The 12,545-nt window shown below is 43.2% G+C and overlaps 1 protein-coding gene across 3 annotated transcripts in view; it reads right to left on the bottom strand.

The window, feature by feature from the left end:
• Nphp1 (nephrocystin 1) overlaps positions 1–12,545 on the bottom strand; it is a 55,463-nt gene that overhangs the window by 19,376 nt on the left and 23,542 nt on the right. For 2 of the 3 annotated variants that reach the window (XM_038330457.1, XM_038330459.1), the window contains exons 9-12: positions 12,115–12,202; positions 7,191–7,285; positions 4,021–4,149; positions 1,028–1,102 (exon numbers count right to left, since the gene is read on the bottom strand). In XM_038330457.1, coding sequence (XP_038186385.1) covers positions 1,028–1,102; positions 4,021–4,149; positions 7,191–7,285; positions 12,115–12,202 — 387 coding nt within the window. The remainder of the gene's footprint in view (positions 1–1,027; positions 1,103–4,020; positions 4,150–7,190; positions 7,286–12,114; positions 12,203–12,545) is intronic. The other variant, XM_038330458.2, reaches the window with a different exon arrangement.

The raw sequence follows: 12,545 nt of genomic DNA, 5'->3' as shown, positions 1-12,545 counted from the left end.
ACCACAGTGCACTTGTGTCCGCTGCCAGTGCCCCTCAGTAGTGGATGTGCAGCTATTCACAGGTGTTAGTGTGAGCTCCCACATGACTAGCACACGTGGCATGCTCAATTTCATTCCAGAAGCTCACTCATACTTATCCATGCTTCCCAGCAGCCTGTACTTGCATCCTCAGAAGACAGAAAACCCTGCCCTTACCACTGCAAGTGCACAGCGGGCAAACAGTGAAGGTCAGAGCCAAGAGATAACAGTGCTCCCTAGAGGCATGTGCAAGGGGAACCAAGGGCTTTGAGGAGCTGTGCCACAGAGGAGGACACATGCCACATCAAGAGAAGTGGCTGAGCCTCTAGCATAGCCTGTGCCCTCTCCCTGACCCTCTGTCTTGTGCTAAGACCTGAGGCAGTAAGAAGAAGGGAAATGAAAGGCTTCCAGCATACAGTGGAACAAAGGAGTGGGTTGTGGGAGGGGAGAGAATGCTCACTCCTTGGAGGTAGGAAAGAAGTCAACCACAAACAGTACAGTAAAAAGAACAAGACATCCTTGACTCACTAGCGTCTGTGTGGAACTGACTCTGTGGTTGAAGCCCTAAGCTAACCCCAGCCCTGACAGGATCTGGGTGTAAGGCACTAGTCCCTGAAATGCTGCCTTTCATTTGTATCTGAGGAAAATACAGGTGTCATTAGCACAGTTGCAAGATTTCCCTTCTGAAAAATACCCCAATCCTAATCTTAACTTCTTGCTTTCTGCTCCATCAAGGGACATTTCCTAATATTGAAATCCACTGAGAGAGGCGACTCACAGAAATCACAGCTCCAGTGACTGGGGGCTTGAGGGATTTTTGCCAAAACTGGTAAAGAAAAACAAAGACTACAAAGATTTCCATTTGACCCTACACACTGCACATTCCATGACCCTACACACTGCACATCCCATGACCCTACACACTGCACATTCCATGTCCCACACTTTGGGAGCCTCATGCTGGATCATACACTTTGCAGGTAAAGAAACCCACCCAGCGATGACTTACCTGGGGAGAAAAGGTCCATGTTTTGGGCTTTTTAGGCTGCCAGACTGCTCGGACTGTATGGATGTTGCTCAGAACCTGAAACGAGATTTTCTCATTTGAAACCACACTGTAGGAGCCTTTGGGATTCCTGCACTTCTGAGTCCCAAGGCATCAACAACACTGCACTGGACAGCACAGATGTGGTGCTCTCTCTGTCTCTGCCTCTCTGTGTGTATGGAGGACAAAGAAAACGGAAGAACAAAAGATTAGAAGGAAGAGAAAACCAAGCATACAGCTGAGGGTGGGGACAGTGCAGAGTATGCGCTCAGCACGCGGGAGGCCCTCAGCTCCATTTCTACCAAGAGAAAATCAGCAAAGATGAAGCGTCCAGCTGAAAGTCCGGGGCTTCTCTCCACCTCCCTGCTACCGAGGGCACCAGAGCCCTTTAGTGAACTGCTCAGAAACTTCGGCTGTGTTGGGGGTTGGGCGGATGAGACGTTCTTGCTTGGTATCAACAGCAGCACCTCTTATTTGCAGCAGTCTTAGATTTCTCGTGGAAGAATAAACAGTGTGAGGACGTACGCTCCTACTAGATACACCTATAACATGAAATCTGATACAAATCAGTTTTATGAGTTACCATCTATGATTTTGGCATAAGTTTTATTATTTTCATGTATTAATAAAAAATTAAACTTCAAACTGAAGTATATGATGTTGTGGTGTACATTTGTAATCCCAGCAGAAGCAAGAGGATGAATTCCAGCCTAGCCTGGGCAGGACACTTGATGGAGGACAGTTATCTGTCTATGTTGCTTTCATTGGTTAATTAATAAACAAAACTGCCTTGGCCCTTTAAGAGAACAGAAAATTAGGTAGGCGGAGTAGACAGAACAGAATGCTGGGTAGCAGGAGTGGGGAGACGCTTCAGGCAGTCTCCATAGTGAGTCGCCATGATTCTCCTCTCTGAGATGGACGCAGGTTAAGATCTCTCCTGGTAAGCCACACCTCGTGGTGCTACACAGATTACTAAATATGGGTTAAAGGAAGATGTGAGAATTAGCCAATAAGAGGTTGAAACTATGGACCAGGCAGTGTTTTAAAAGAATATAGTTTCCGTGTAATTATTTTGGGTAAAGCTAGCCGGGTGGCGGGACTCAGCCCTCCGCTCCTTCTACAGACACTGTCTCAAACAAATGAACAAACAAACAAACAAAGCTGGCTTCCTAGTTCTTGTGAAAGGCCAGACTGGGTGTATCTGGGAGACTTGTCTCTAAAACAAACAAATACAAACAAACGGCAGTTCATCTCCTTTTGGTCACCAGTGGTCACCGGTGACACCTACTGGCAGTGGTTCTATACAGAGGTGTGGAAATGAGGATCATGATTAGATATTCCAAGTTCAATGAAGGATGAACTTATCCATCACATGTGAAAGCTGAAGGCCTCCTGCCTGCTTAACACTGCCCTCCTGTCTAGCCCAGCACATTTGGTTGATTCTCGCCTTCTCCATCTTCCTCTGCAGCGCCCTCCTAAGTTTCGGCCATCACCCCTCATCAAGCCTGCCCATGTAGCTCTCCTGTGCTACATGGTGTTTCACTTGTATTAACTCACTTAGTCCTCACATCAACCTCTGAGGTCAGAGAGCAAGGCCACATCATTTGGTCTGGTCTCATGCCGGCAAACGGTGGAGCTGGTTAGTCCTAAGTGAGCTGGCTCTTTACTTTGTTCAGCTGACAATGACACTTGGCTGTCCTGACCACCAGATATTGCAGGATTTCTCTACTTATCTTTCTGTTAGTGCTGTGTAGAGCTGTTCCATTTCTCACTGCTGCAGCAAAATAACCGACCACAGAAACTTAAGGAAGGTCGGGTTCACTGGCTCATTGCTTGAGAGTGCAGCCCACCATGCAGGGAGTATGGTGGTAAAGTGCCTCTAGATGCCGCCACAAGATCTTGAGGCAGTTGGTTACACTGTGACCTCAACCAGGGAACAGAGAGATGCTGCTGCTCAGTTCTCATTCCCTTCCCCTTTCATTCTGAAGGGGAAATGCTGTGGGATGTCTCTCTGTATGCTGTGAATATGTGTTGTTCTCACTGGTTGATAAATAAAGCTGCTTTGGCCTATGGCAAGGCAAGATAGAGCCAGGTGGGGAATCCAAGCAGAGAGTCAGGAGAAGGGAAGAGTTGGAGCGAGGTATCATCCAGTTACCCAAGGAACAACATGCCAGCAGATTGGTAATGCCACGGCCACATGGCAATAATTAGATTAATAGATATGGGTTAATTTAAATGAAAAAGCTAGCAAGTAATATATAATTAATATCAAGCCTCTGAGTGTTATTTGGGAACTGGTGAGTGGGAGAGAGACATCCAGAAACAGCCTGTGACCTAAGTCTATGGAATGTGCCATGCCTATTCTGCATGGGTCGTCCCTCTTTGGCTTAGCTCAGTCTTCTACTCCTAGGTTTTTAAGTTAAGTTGGTAGCTTAGACAACTTACTTTGAGTCTTTATTCTGCCCAGAATTTGCAGTTAAAGCTACAAATTTCTATCTAGGCACTAAGAATTTTCTCATAAAAGATATATTTGTTTTAAAATAATCATTCAGACTTTTTTTGGTACTGGGTAAAAAACAGTCTCTAGAATCAGGGAGGAACAGAATGGAAGGCTTTGTATAAACATGGCAATGCTGTTTTCTTACTTAAGGTGTTGGTTACACCAGCGTATATATAATACTATATACTTCAATACTACAGTTAAGACCTGGGCTGAGTATAACAGTAGGAGATAAGCATTAGTACCATAGATACATTAGCTCAGATAACATTGCCAGTGATATACCAATATCAGCCCCACAACTCAATGAACCAGGAGTTAAACCTACATAATCAGAAGCAGTATGACACACACACACACACACACACACAGACACACACATTACATAGTGCTAATAAAGTCCTTTACCCTTATCCTGGGGTGACCTGACTTGACTTCCAGTTGACTTGGTTCTTACCTTACTACCATCGAACAGACAGAGGCGCACATGTCTACTGAGAACCTGTATGCTTGTTCCTGGGAGAGGAATCATTTTACAGCTCCAGAGGGTCAGAATCAAAGACACACGACTTAGTCTTGACATAATCTGAAAGGAAAATTAAGCACAAAATTACTATTATTTGTTATTTATAATAAAATCAATTAATTTTACATAACATCCTTTTTAAAAAAAAATTTTGTTTTTCAAGATGGTTTCTCTGTATAACAGTCCTGGCTGTCCTAGAACTTGCTTTGTAGACCAGGCTGGATTCAGACTCACTGAAATCTGCCTGTCTCTGCCTCCTAAGTGCTGGAATTAAAAGCGTGCATCACCACCCCAGCTACAAAACATCTTTTATAAATACAGCTTAAGAAAATAAATACAAAGCTAGGTACATCAATTCACTCTGGAAATCTCAGAACTCAGGAGGTTAAGGAGAAAGATTGGGAGTTCAAGGCTAGCCTGGGCTACATGAGACCCTGTCTTAAAAACAAACAAGCAAAGGAATAAAAAGAAAATAATACAGATTTAAAAAAACAAGAATTTTACACAAACATATACACAGTTTTCAGAGAAGTACACTTAATATAAAAAATAGTCATTTGAGGTAAATTTTCATACAGCTATATTTGAAAGTTGCATTTTTTCTTAATTATTTGCAAACTGCAATAAAAAGGACATGCAGGAAGGACTCACAGGTAAAATAGATGATTCGACTATGGAATCACTGTGTTCTAGTCTCTAGTCATTCCTATAAAGTGCATGTGAGCTATGCTGTGGTAGCAAACCAGTAAGCGGCACTCTTCTGAGGCATCTACTTCAGTTCCTGCGTCCAGGTTCCTGCCTTGAGTTCCTGCCCTGCCTTCCCTCAGTGCTGGAGGTGACCTGAGAGTTCTAAGAAGAAATAAAGCCTTTCCTCCCCAAGTTGCTTCTGTTCATGGTGTTTTATCACAGCAACAGAAACCCTACTTAGGACAACCCCTCTCTGAGACTTGTTGGAGTGGTTGCCTATAAGTTGTAGGTTAGCGGTTGTTGGGGGACAATTCCCAGTGCAGCTTTCTTAAGTGAGCACCCATGCTGGGGTGGGGCTTTTCAGGGACACAGCTACACAAGGCACCCATGCTTCTTCTTGAAGTGGCCCCATTGACTGGCTGGTTCACACTGGACTCCACAGAATTATTTCTTTGGCCTGTCATGGCCATCTTTATCTGGGGTTAACAGAAATATCTCCCCAGTAACATCACACAACAGAGGTACTTCACCAAACTTTAAAACTAACATTTATTGAGTTCCTATGTGCCCAGAATTGTTCTTTATCATTCAATTCCCACAATAATTCTGTTGAAAGAATTATTGCTATTATTATTAATTACTCCCTTTTTACATATGAAAACATCGAGGTAAAGAATGATTAAGATAGAGGGCTGGACAGGGCTGGAGAGACGGTTCAGTAGTTAAGAGCACTAGCTGATCTTTCAGATATCTGGGATTAGATTTCCAGCATCTACAGGGTGGCTCAGAACCATCTATAACTCCAGTTCCAGGGGTCTCAACTTCCTCTTCGGGCCTCTGCAGGCATGAGGCACACATGTGTACACAGACATACATGCAGCCAAAACATCCAGGCACATAAAAATTATATAAAATTTATTTCTTCAGGAAAAAAATGACAGAACAGCCAGAGCTACATGGTGAGATCTTGTCTCAAAAAAAAAATTAAAGAATTATTAAGATATAAACTTAGATCTACCACAAGACCCAGCTATACCAAACTTGGGCCTATACCCAAAGAATGCTTAACCATCACACCATAAGGATACTTGCTCAACTATGTTCATAGCAGCTTTATTTGTACTAGGTAGAAACTGGAAACAACCTAGATGTCTGTCCCTCGACCAAGGAACATATAAAGAAAATATGGTACATTTGCACAATGGAGTATTATTCAGCTGTTAAAATAAAGGACACCAGAAAATTTGAAGGCAAAAAGATAGAACTAGAAAAAAAAATCATCCTGAGCAAGGTAACCCAAATCTGGGAAAGGCAAACATGGTATGTACTCACTCACAAGTCGATATTATCTGTAAAATAAAGGATAACTATACTACAATCCGCAGACATAGACAGGCTAGGTATCAACGGGGGTTAAAGGGGAAAAGAAGAGATCTGTGAGTGACTGAGGGTGGGTGTGGATGGGAACATGAGCGGTCAGGCTGGGGGAGTACCAAGGAGGAAAGTGCTGAGGGGACTTCTGGGGGTCATTTCAGGGTTCAGTGGAAGTCTAGGACAGGAGACTCTTGGGAGTCTACGGGAGGACCCCAGCTTAGACTCCTAGCAACAACAGATAAGCAGCCTGAACTGTCCGCCTACTGTGACCAGACTGATGCCTGGCCCACTTGTTATCAATGAGGATGGAAACAGATGCAGACCCACAGCCAAACATTATGGGAATCTGGGTAACTGTGTAGAGAGGGGAGAGGAAGGATTGTAGGAGCGAGAGGGTCAAGGACGCTAGAAGAAAAGTCACACGATCAACTAACCTGGGCTCCTAGGGGCTCCCAGAGTTTCAACCAACAGCCAGTAAGTCTGCATGGGACTGATATAGACATTCTGCATATATGTTACAGTTCTGTAGTTTGGTCCTCTTGTGGGGCTCCTAACACTAAGATCAGGGGCTGTCTCTTTTTACTGGCTTTTGAGACCCTACTTCTCATACTGTGTCACCTTGTCCAGTCTTAATACATGGGGAGGTTTTTAGTCTTACTGCACCTTGATATGATACTCATGGGGACCTGTCCTTTCCTAAACAGAAATGGAGGAGTGGATTGGGGGGTGGGAACAGAGGGGAAGGCTAGAGATAGGGCCTGGAAGGAGAGGAGAGAGGAGAAACCGAGGCAGGGATGTAAAATAAATAAATGTACTAAAAATATAAACTTAGAATTATTTCTTTTGTGATGAGAGAACAACAATAGAAGAGAAAGGAAGATAAAGTTGAGATACAAAGTTCAAATTATAAAGTATCTTTCAGAAATACACAGTGTATTCTCTGCAATGCATTTGTCAATTTCCATTTTACATGCTATCTACATACTTGTCACAGAACAGACACTGGGCGCTCTCATTTGACCAACAGTAAGCACACCTACCGTGCCTGCCTTAGCATCCCACAGTAGATCTTTGAAGGCCAGCTGCGATGTCGTGAGCTCCGGCTGTAAGAAGTAGCTTGCTTGAAACCGGTTCCCTGCAAAACAACACCCCCTTTATTTTCTTACAAAAGAAAAATGAAAGTCAAAACCCTAAATCCATACAGTTACACGACAAACCTAGCAAAAAAATTCTGAAAAGCCATGTACTCACTAAGAATTCAATTTCCAAGGCAGATGAACCAATATATGCTTCTATATTAAAATAGGGCACAAAAAATTAAGATAGAAATACATAAAGGTTACCTCAAGGCGACTCTAAGCGAGTTCTAGATTCTTAGACAAAAAGCTGCCTTATGATAATAAGGATTCATTCAAATACTTGTGTAAAATTTAAGAAATCTGTAATCACGTTTTAGAGATAAGGAAAACAATACACAATTAATTTTATTTTTAATTAAATTTTTGAGACAATGTCTCCTATAAATACCTAGCTGGTCTCTCTATGTAGCCAAGAATGACTTTGAGCTTCCGGTTCTCTTACTTCTGCCTCCCACATGCTGGGATCACAGGCCTACAACTGAACTTCTTATTGTAGAAATCACTACTCACTCAAGAAAAAGTTCCGGAGCCAAGTCAGAACCAGAATAGTGAACCTGAGAGATACATCCTGCCCTCATTAGCTTACAGCTGAGGGACTGACACATGAAGCCAACACATGAGTTTTCAGGGTGCTCAAATGTAGCAGAATATTTGTTTACACTGTGAAGAGTGGTTTAATAAAGAGCTGAACAGCCAATAGCCAGGCAGGAAGAGGTTAGGCAGGACTTCCAGGGACAGAAAGGACTCCAGGAAGAAGAAAGGTGGAGTCACTAGCCAGACAGAGAGGAAACAGGAAGAGGAAACACCAGCAAGATGGAAGAGAGGCAACGCCATGTGACAGAACATAGGTTAACATAAACGGGTTAATTTAAGTTGTAAGAGCTCGTTGAGACAAGCCTAAGCTAAAGGGCAAACTTTCATAATTAACAAGATGCCTCCATTTGGGGCTGGCAACCAAAAAGAACGTCTATCTCCACTCAGGTAGTTCAAGGGTGTGGGGAAACCAACATACCCATGGCAGGAATCCTGGGGAAGGATGGAAAGACACAGGAAAGAGCCACGTTATCAGAGGGAACCTCAAGAAGTCACTCCAAGGACAACTGAGCAGCTCGGGTACACAGAAGACACCTGTCACCATGGTTCTTCTTTACAACAGCTCATAGACAGATGTTCTTAAGACACCTGTCACCATAGTTTTTCTTTACAACAGCTTATAGACAGATGTTCTTTGACACCTGTCACCATGGGTCTTCTTTACAACAGCTCATAGACAGATGTTCTTAAGACACCTGTCACCATGGTACTTCCTTACAATGGCTCATAGACAGATGTTCTTAAGATACCTGTCACCATGGGTCTTCTTTACAACAGCTCATAGACAGATGTTCTTAAGCACTGGGAAAGCCCAAAATGAACACGGGAACAAACACCAGGTGGAGCGAATGCTATGAAAAGGTCATGCTATAAAGCAGGGCTTAATGGGATGGGGCTTAGTGGTTGGTCCTTAAGGGCAGCAGGATTAGATGTCCTGCTAATGCTGATTAGGCATGTACCAATGGGGGAAAGGCTGGGGGAGTGTTGGCTAAAGATAGAGGTAAGGACAGCTGTCTTAGGGTTTCTATTGTTATAAAGAGACTCCATAACCACAACAACTCTTATAAAGGAAAAACTTCAATTTGAGTGGCTTACATTTTAAGGATTTAGTCCATTATCATCATAGTAGGAAGCAAGGCAACATACAGGCAGACAGTGCTGGAACAGGAGCTAAGAGTCCTACATCTTGACCAGCAGGCAACAAGAAGTGAACTGTCCACTGGACGTGGCTTGAGCATATATGAGACCTCAAAGCCTACCTGCACAGTGACACACTTCCTCTAACAAAAGCACACTTAATAGTGCCATTCCTTTTGGGGGATATTTTCTTTCAAACTACACAGCAAAAATTGTATTTGTGAAACTAGGAAAGGGGCTAGAACCCAGAGCACCAGCCTGGCCACTCTCAAGGCCACACAGGGACGGTGACGCAAAGACGAATACTCAAGGGGTGAGAGTCAGGGCTCTGGAGAGGGCGCAGTAAGCAAAGCACTTACCATGTGTGTTGTGGGATAATCTCTTGGTACACTGCAAAGATTTGTCACTCAGACTGGTAGAATAAAAAAAATGAACGGCCAATAGCTAGGCAGAATTTCTGAGGAAAAGAGGATGCTGGGAAGAAAAAGGGCAGAGTTGCCAGCTAACAAGAGGAAACAGACATACAAGAAATGAGGTAAAAGCCATGAATCACGTAGTAACACATAGATGACTAGAAATGGATTAAGTTACAAGAGTGTTGAAGGAGGAGGCTACTTGCTCATTTCCCAGCAGCTCAGACTGAAAATAATCACATAGAAACTATATTATTTAAATCACTGCTTGGCCCATTGGCTCTAGCTTCTTATTGGCTAACTCTTATATCTTAATTCAACCCATTTCTAGTAATCTGTGTATCACCATGAGGTCGTGGCCTACCAGCAAAGTCTTGGTGCATCTGTCTCTGGTGGCAGCTCAATGGCTTCTCTGTGACTCTGCCTTCTTCCTCCCAGCATTTAGTTTAGTTTTCCCCACCTAATTTAACCCATTTCCATTAATCTGTGCATTAACACATGGCAGTGGCTTATGGCGTAAAGTTCTGGCATGTCTGTCTCTGGCAGCAGCTCCATGGCTTCTCCTAACTCCTCCTCCTTTCTCCCAGAATCCAGTTTAGTTTTCCCTACCTACCTCTATTCCCTGTGCAGATCCAAGACAGTTTCTTTATTAACTAATGGTATTCACAGCATATAGAGGGGGCTCCCACATCATAAGAGCTACTTAGAAACAAGTCCAAACTATCAGCTGAGCTTTTTGTTTTCTTTTTCTTCCTTCCTTCCCTTCCTTCCTTCCTTCCTTCCTTCCTTCCTCTTTCTTTCTTTCTTTCTTTCTTTCTTTCTTTCTTTCTTTCTTTCTTTCTTTCTCTTTTCGTTTTGTTTTTTTCAAGACAGGGTTTCTCAGTAGCTGTAGAGCCTGTCCTGGAACTCACTCTGTTGACCAGGCTGGCCTTGAACTCACAGAGATCTGCCTGCCTATGCCTCCCAAGTGCTGGGATTAAAGGTGTGCCCTACCACTGCCTGGCTTCAGCTGAGCTTTTATAATTAATAATAAGTCTCCATGTCATGACCTGGGAGCTGGCAGAGGGACAGAAAAGTCCACCTACAAATGACACCCAACATTTGCCCATGTATATTCATGTAAGACCTGAAAAAGCTTTAGAAAGGTTCTAAACACACAAAAATTGAGAAAATGCAGTTTCCTATTCTTGTGTCTCTCATGCTTGCTGCAATACAGAGAGACACATCTCTCAGCAGCTTCCTGCGTGCTTGAGCGGCCAGTGCACCATGAGCTAAGCCAAATGGTGGGTTTCAGATTTTGCTCATGTAGACAGAAAAGGTTACAGATACGCAATAAAGCAGGTTCAGAAAGAAAAACCTCTAAACAGGTTACAGTGTGTTTAACAATGTACATAGGCCTAAGGGAAAAAATGGCTATAGAAAACTTTGTTAGATATTCTAGGCCTGTAGGCCTAAGATGGATGCCCTAATGCTACAGAGGAACTGCGAGTGATTGTCTAGGAAGACAGATATCTCTGTCATTTCTATAGTTTTGGAAGTTGTTTGGTCTGTACTTCCTGTTTATTAAGGTAACATTATATCCTTCTGGGGTTTTTGATGGAGTTTAAGACTAGATAGTCATAGTTATAGTTTTCCTTAGTTATGATAGAAGGTAAATTAGGCACAGAGCTTTGGACTCATTAAGATAGGATAATGGGATATTTTCTCTAAATATGCCAAATACAAATGAACTGGACACTGTAAATATAATCCTTACCTGATAATTGTTCTTCTTGTTTATAATTTTATTATGTTAGAGTTAAAACCTTTCCTTTACATTTAGACAAAAGGGGGAAATGTTGATCATTTTGTACACTGTAAAGATTTGTCACTCAGATTGGTTTAACAAAACACAGCCAGTCGGTGGTGGCATACACCTTTAATCCCAGCACTTGGGAGGCAGAGGCAGGTGGATCTCTGTGAGTTCAAGGCCAGCCTCATCTACAAGAGCTAATTGCAAAGTTACAGAGAAACCCTGTCTCGAAAAACAAAAACAAATAAACAAAAAAAGCTGGATGGATTCGGGGCAGAGAGAATGCTGGGAAGAAGGATAGAGTCACTAACTGACTAAAGGGAATAGACATGCAAGAAAAGAGGTAAAAGCCACGAGTCACACGGCAACACACAGATGATTCAAGATGGGCTAATTTAAGTTATAAGAGGTAGTTAGGAACAAGCCTAAGCTATCAGCTGGGCTTTTATAATTAATAAGGACTCTCCATGTCATGATTTGGGAGCTGGCGGGGGGACAGAAAAATCTACCTACATATGAGCGTCAGGACCTCAGTTCTATCCCTCAGAACATAGGCAAGAGCCAGGAGTACTACAGCAGTACACACCCATGGTCCCTGTGCTCGAGAGCAGAAATGGAGGAGATTCCTGGAGCTTGCTGCCTAGCAACTGTAGCCAAACTAAGTGAGGGGGGCCTTGCCTCAAAAAATACAGTAGGAAACAATTTGGGAAGGCAAATGGTGTTCTTTGGCCTCATCACAAAGGAACACACATGCACACACACACACACACACACACACACAGGAGGGGTAGATTTAGGATCTTCAAATTGTTTTGACAATAACAGAAAAATTAAAGTTCAGCTTTGACTGCTTAACTACAAAAGTAGAGAGACTGAAAGCCCGAGTTACCTTCATCCAGCAGCTGGGCGAGCATGGAAGGCCGGAACCCTGCAGGAATAGCTCCCATGGTGGCTAACATATCAGCCGTGTTTATCTGCTGAAGAGAGGGAAATGAAATAGACTTGTTTTCATTCCTCTCTTCATCTGTGTAATACCTCAACACCATTTCAATCATAACCCAGAAGAGAAAAATACAAAACACAGACTTCGAGGGAAGAAATACTGCAGTGTTATCCCCCAGTTCCTCGAGGGTGGCGCTCACCATGAACCCTGGTCTCTCTAATGAATTTGACTTTCACAGTGACTACAGTACAGAGCTATGAGTTCTACGCAGTGGCTCCACAGCACATGTCACTGAACAAATGGTCACTAGTGCATCTGATCCACACCTTGGAATTGACGGATGTTTTGTGCATGTGAACTTCTGCCCACCCACACAC

Source organism: Arvicola amphibius, chromosome 5 (genome assembly GCF_903992535.2).
Source record: "Arvicola amphibius chromosome 5, mArvAmp1.2, whole genome shotgun sequence".
Taxonomy (NCBI): Eukaryota; Metazoa; Chordata; class Mammalia; order Rodentia; family Cricetidae; genus Arvicola; species Arvicola amphibius.
This window is presented reverse-complemented; position numbering and strand designations above follow the sequence as displayed.